Genomic DNA, 6,361 nt, shown 5'->3' on the forward strand with positions numbered 1-6,361 from the left:
CTCTCTCAAACTCAATCGTATCTTAAATGATTAATTAATCCAAAACTTTTCGTAATCCAAGGGTACGTGATTACACGCACTCTCGCTTTGAATCTCAGATCCCAACCTCATTTTACGTGGCAGAACCTAATTGGCTAAAACAAATCAACGGTCCAGATCTTTTATTTAGAATAGAGAGTAATCAGATCCAACGGTGGAAAGAAAGAACCGTAAAAACCTCAGCGAAAGCGACAATGTACGCTGCAACCGAGGAGTGTGTCTGTAAGAACAGTGTGAGTGAAGAAAGAGATAGAGAGAAGAGAGATATAAACACACAGCGCGCACCATTCTCCACTGTCCAAGGAGATCACGCACCGAACCTAACACTATTCTCTCTCTCTCTCTTTCTCTCTCTAGTTTTCTCTCTCTAGTCTTCGGTGCTTCAAGTTCAACCAACACTACTCTAGTTCATTGTGTTGTTTACTTTGATTAATGTTGAGTTGAGTTGGAAGATTCCGGTTTGGTGATTTTGACCCGGGTGATGGATCCGGGTTCGATGATGAACGAGGGTTCATTTCCGAATGGGAGTGGGAATACGACGCCGTTTAGTTTAGCGGAGATCTGGCAGTTTCCGCCTGCGATTAATGGCGGCGGAGGTGGATTGGGACTTAGGAGGCCGCAATTTGGAAACGGTTTGGGACAGTTTGGGGAATTTGGAACCGGTTCGAACCGGGATGTGGATGGACCGGACCAGAGAGTTGTTTTGAACCATGGTGGTGTTGGTGGTGGGAAGAAGAGGCGTGACTCCGAAGATGTTGATTCACCTAAGTGTGTTTCCACTAGTAATGGCGGTGCCAATGCTTTGGTATTTTTTTCTTCCATTTTTTTTTTTGCTTAATTTGTTGATTAAGGAAGTGAGCTGTTGTTATAATGAATAGAAAAGGATCTAATTATGTTGTTAATTATGGTTAAATATGTATTTATGCTAAAAACATGTTTTTTATTTTTGGGAATTTTTTGCAATTTTCCCGCTTAAGATTTTTCTTGATTTTTTTTGCATTTTAAAGGAATAAAATAGTGTTATAAATTGTAATGATGATTTTAGCAATTTCACAAACTATTTTCATTGTTGTGGAAGTGTAATCTTAACCCGTATTTGATTATTGATATCTTTGCAATTTAATGAAAGAGTTGTTTGGATTGTGCAGAATGATGGTGATGGAAAACGGTCGAAAGCGTTAGGGAACAGGAATGATGATGGTAAAGTTGAAGGAGAAGCCAGTTCAGGAAAGCCTGCGGAGCAAAGCAGTAAGCCGCCTCCTCCCGACCCTCCGAAGCAAGATTACATTCATGTTCGAGCTAGAAGGGGTCAAGCTACTGATAGCCACAGTCTTGCAGAACGCGTAATTTACTCTTCGTTTACACCTTTTTCAAATTCTTGAGTTATTGTTTTTGGTGCTTTTCCTTTTTCTAATTGTTAGGAGCAAGTTCTTAGACAAGACATGACTGATTTTGAGGGCGTGCAAGACAAGCTACTACATAGAGCCCAAAATTTGACATGGTTAACCATGACTAAAAAGGAGGGTTAAAAAATTGTGACAAAATATGACCTCTATTTGTTTTGCAACAACATTGTAACTAACCTACAAAGAATCTCCGCAAAAACTTAAGATGGCTCTGAAACAAGAAATCATCATTGGGTTGAGAAGCTTGAATTTTCCTCCAACTAGTAGTAAAATTAAAAAGCAGTCTGCTATCACAATTGTGGCTGCAACATAATCAGCCATATTTGACTTTGATTCTTCACAATATAAGAATTAGGACGCGATTATGGCCGTGATTTGAAGCCTTGTTTGTATTTGTTTAAGGAAAATGTAAATTTATGATTCTGTTGCAATTAGAGCTTATGATTGTGTTTCTAATTGGACAGGCTAGAAGGGAAAAGATTAGTGAAAGGATGAAAATTCTTCAGGATTTAGTTCCTGGTTGTAATAAGGTAATTTTTTTTCTACTTGTAAACTTTTTCTTCTCTTATATACACATAAATAGAATTAATAAATTAATAATAATAACAATAATAATATTAATAATAATAAATAAAAGGAAGTTACTTAAAGCAGTAAAAACATTCTAATATTATCATATTTGTAAGAAATAATAAATTGTTAGACTTGCTTCAATTCAGGTTATTGGGAAAGCATTGGTCCTTGATGAAATAATTAATTATATTCAATCACTTCAGCGCCAAGTGGAGGTATCGATTCTATTTCTGATTACGGTATCTGCTGAATTATAATCTTTGAAAAAATTATATGTTTTGAATTTGATTTTTGAGGATATGTTACTGGATGTCACAGTTTTTGTCGATGAAACTTGAAGCAGTTAATTCTAGACTTAACACTGGCATTGAAGCCTTTCCTCCAAAAGATGTAAGTCTAGACATCCCTTGATTCTAATTCTCCATCTATAATCAAGTTTTTCTTTTAACAATGAATCTCTAATCAAGTAGAAAGCTTTTTTTAATCCTCTTTATATGAAGATTTTACTTTTGATAAACCATGAATTTTGGTTCAATTGCAAATTTAGTGCTGTGTTACTATGTAAATTATGGATAAAATCGGTTAGGATAAATCGAGTTTATCTACTAGCATAAATACTCGTGAAAATGTCTGAGAAAGTTTGTTATAAATGCTTAATTAAGTTGTTTACCAAACATGACTTTTTCTTCTTCTTTCCAGTATGGTCAACAAACATATGATCTAGCCGGCATGCCATTTGTTTCACAAGCTACAAGAGAGCCAAGCAGGGGTTCATCCCCAGAATGGTTACATATGCAGGTAGGTGGCGGTTTCGAAAGAACATCGTAGGGTACGAGATCCCTTCACCGTGTAATAATAAAATGCATAAACGAGCAGTATTCCATTCCATTCCACCCCATCTCCGATTGCTCCTATATTATAAAACAAAAAATGATATACTTAAGGTGTTAAAGTCCAATGGACAGTTCATTCCCATTTTCTACACAAAAGAATGGAGCTGTTTCTGTTTTCTACAATAGGACTGCTTCAGTTTGTGGTTTAGCTTTTGAAAATGAATTCATTTACTCAATATTGTGTACTATATAGTGGACTTTCAGGTTTTTCTTTCTTGGTATTTAACGTGACTTATAAGTGATTATTCTTGTATAAGAATGCTGCTTGTCTTGAATACATAATGCTTACATTTTGTGTAGTAGTCTCGAGATTCATGTTTGTTTGTGTAGTAAGATTCAATAAATAAAGCTAATGTAGTTTTTCAAAATTGTTCTCTGGCTTTTAGTTTTAGTCAAATTATTTGTGTAGCTTGGAGTAGAGCCGTTTTTGAAAACGTGTCGGGTAGACTATCATATGACGTAAAATTTGTTATGGTTAAATTGTACTTAAATAGGACGTCATAAATATTTTGTCACTGTCAAAATGTGATGAGGTAGGATCTCTAATTATTTTGTCATAGTTGAAATGAGATTAACTTACAAAGATTCTATGAACTTGAGGCGGCTCTAATTGTAGTTATAGTTAGTTGATACTCCATGGAAAACTCTTTGCAAGTAAAATCTAACACAAGGTATTGATTGTGAGGAAGAGGAAAGAAAACTATTTAGAAATACTATGTAATCAAAAATTGTGTAAAGGAATCCCCCAGTTGACAAGATGAAGAAATCAAAAGGAAAGTAGATTAAGAACTTGATTTAGTTTTTAAAATTATTAAAGGAAAAATATGTTTGGGAGGTTTCTTTTCTAAAAGTAGTTTCCCAAGACTTTTCAATTTAATTGTTTTTAAATTTAAAAGAGAAATTCTTAACCCACCTTTTGGGTTTCTTAACTATCATGTGTGTTGTCAAAACTATTTGGATTGGTTTGGATTTGAACACCCCTACTCAAGGGCACGATGATTTGTCTTACCACACTTGAAACATCTCAGCACCTTATTAGTACAATCGTTTGCGTGGTGACCTGGTTCACCACACTTAAAGCACTTGACAAAAACAGGAGCTCCTCTCCCACTTAGCTTTTCTCATCAGACACTTTCCGTTTCCCTTTATCAGCATGGGTACTATACGGCTTCCCACGGTCTTGATTCTTCCCTTTCTTCTCGTTTTAACTCTTATAAAAAGAAGACTTGGCTCTAGTATCTTGATCATAAATCCTACACTTATTCACTAGTATAGGAAACTGGCGAATCTCAAGATACCCAACACCTTGCTTGATCTCTAGACGCAGTCCATTCTCAAACTTAATGCACTTGGACACTTCAACTGACGAATTGTTATAATATAAACAATACTTCACTAGTTCTTCGAACCTAGCAGTATACTCAACAACAGTTGAACTCCCTTGCTTTAGCTCAAGGAATTCTATCTCTTTCTTCCTACGCACATCCTCAAGATAGTACTTCTCCAAAAAAGCGGCTCTAAATACGGCCCAAGTAATCCCTATACCCATAATCTCCATCCTTTGAAGTGCATTATTCCATCATTCTTCAACTTCCTCTTCCAATATATGAGTGCTAAACAGTACCTTCTGCTCTTCCGAACAAATCATTATTTGAAAAATCTTCTCAATTTCTTTAAGCCATCTCCGAGCATCATTGGGTTCGTGCTTACCTTTGAAGATTGGTGGGTTGTTCCTCTGAAACCTCCCCCAAGCATGAGCCTCATCATCGTTTCCATTGTTCTAGTTTTGTGGACCTTGTTGGTTTTGTAGAGCATGAGCCATTACTTCCAAAGTTGGAGCAATAGAATCATCATTTCTTCCTCCAGCCATATTGTTCACATATACAACCAATTATCAAGAGAATCACATATCGATAATGTTTTTCACATTAATCGCCTAATAGGGATATACATCATATAAAAACCTGGTCGGATGGACCGACCTACTCTGATACCAATAATGTAACACCCTTCTAAACCCGCAAATATTTCACATATAATTTACGAAAATAAATCAAACAAATGCACCGCACAAGGGTGTCACACATCACATAAAACTTCATAACAACAATCCTGCTCCGTATCACGATGAACATCAATTAAAATAATACATCTAATAATATATTAACAAAAATCATCGCAGCGGAATCAACTTCAAGTCATCTTGATTAACTCCTTAAAAATCATATTATATTGTCATCAAGTATTAAAATTGGTTTAACAATCAAAGATCGTCATAAAGTATGACAACATCATAAAAACATAGTCATTCGCAAAGCATAGCATTTCCAACCCGATGTTACATATCAGAGCAAGACACCTCTAATTAACTAAAATAAATAACATACTTTGAAGCTATTCTCAAAGCTTCTACGAACTACTCCGGATCACCAGCGTGTTACCTACGTGGAAGCAACATTCAAACAGAAAGGGTAAGTAAACATAATTTATTATGACAACATCATCACATAACAACACATACTATTCGTCAATACTTCATACTCACAGATACATCATAATATCACTTGTACATCTTTCATCATCATAATCATAATATATTCACTTAGTTCACAATTATCATCACATCATAACTCATCAACAAAAGTTATGCAATGTCACATAGGATGTTAATGCGACACAACTGACTCAATGCATGTGGTACCAAAATTTATGAACAATTGGTTCATCACCCTCCAAAGATCCCCACCATAGGATCGATTCTCTCTTGGAACCGGAGCACATCACAAAATGCACACAATCCACACAATGGGATTGAGGCTCGTCGTAAGCGAACCACCGTCCAAAAATGCTATGAATGCATGATGCACAACAACGTCATATAGAATTCGACCACGACTAGTCAATTGAATCATCATTCATATAATCATCTTCACATAGCATGTAAACACATTAAACATGCACATCACTAAAATATCATCATGAATCACATCAATTACATCATAACAACTTCATAACAGTAACATTAAGCTTCATCATCATAACAAGTCATCATAACGCAACATCATCACAACAGTACAATAACTCATTAACAAAACACGTAAACAATCAACTTCACAAACATATTGGACATATACATAATACTAAAATGATTCTCCGGTCTATATCATTTTATAGTTCAATGCATTAGTTTTCTAATGCTTCAACGACACTCGATTTGGACTTACGGATCAAAAGTTACGATTAAAACAGTATTTGACTAAAAAAATTCCCTCCAGTCTGCAATAATCGATTACCAATACGTGGTAATCGATTATCGATCCCGAAAATCTCAAAATATGCTCTAACATACCCAAACATCTTATATCAATAATTTAATATTACATATAATTCGCATACCATTAACATAACATATATGCATCAATTTTCATACAATTCATCAATCCAAGCACA

At 35.2% G+C, this 6,361-nt stretch overlaps 1 protein-coding gene across 1 annotated transcript; it reads left to right on the top strand.

The window, feature by feature from the left end:
- The first annotated feature begins 279 nt into the window (after window positions 1–279).
- LOC131635053 (transcription factor BHLH089-like) lies at window positions 280–3,279 on the top strand. The gene is made up of 6 exons (XM_058905656.1): window positions 280–844; window positions 1,188–1,382; window positions 1,910–1,975; window positions 2,165–2,233; window positions 2,337–2,408; window positions 2,718–3,279. The coding sequence occupies exons 1-6, from the start codon at window positions 521–523 to the stop codon at window positions 2,844–2,846; spliced, it is 855 nt and encodes a 284-aa protein (XP_058761639.1). The 5' UTR covers window positions 280–520; the 3' UTR covers window positions 2,847–3,279.
- Window positions 3,280–6,361: the final 3,082 nt, after the last annotated feature.

Source organism: Vicia villosa, unplaced genomic scaffold, assembly GCF_029867415.1.
Source record: "Vicia villosa cultivar HV-30 ecotype Madison, WI unplaced genomic scaffold, Vvil1.0 ctg.001416F_1_1, whole genome shotgun sequence".
NCBI classification, from domain to species: domain Eukaryota; kingdom Viridiplantae; phylum Streptophyta; class Magnoliopsida; order Fabales; family Fabaceae; genus Vicia; species Vicia villosa.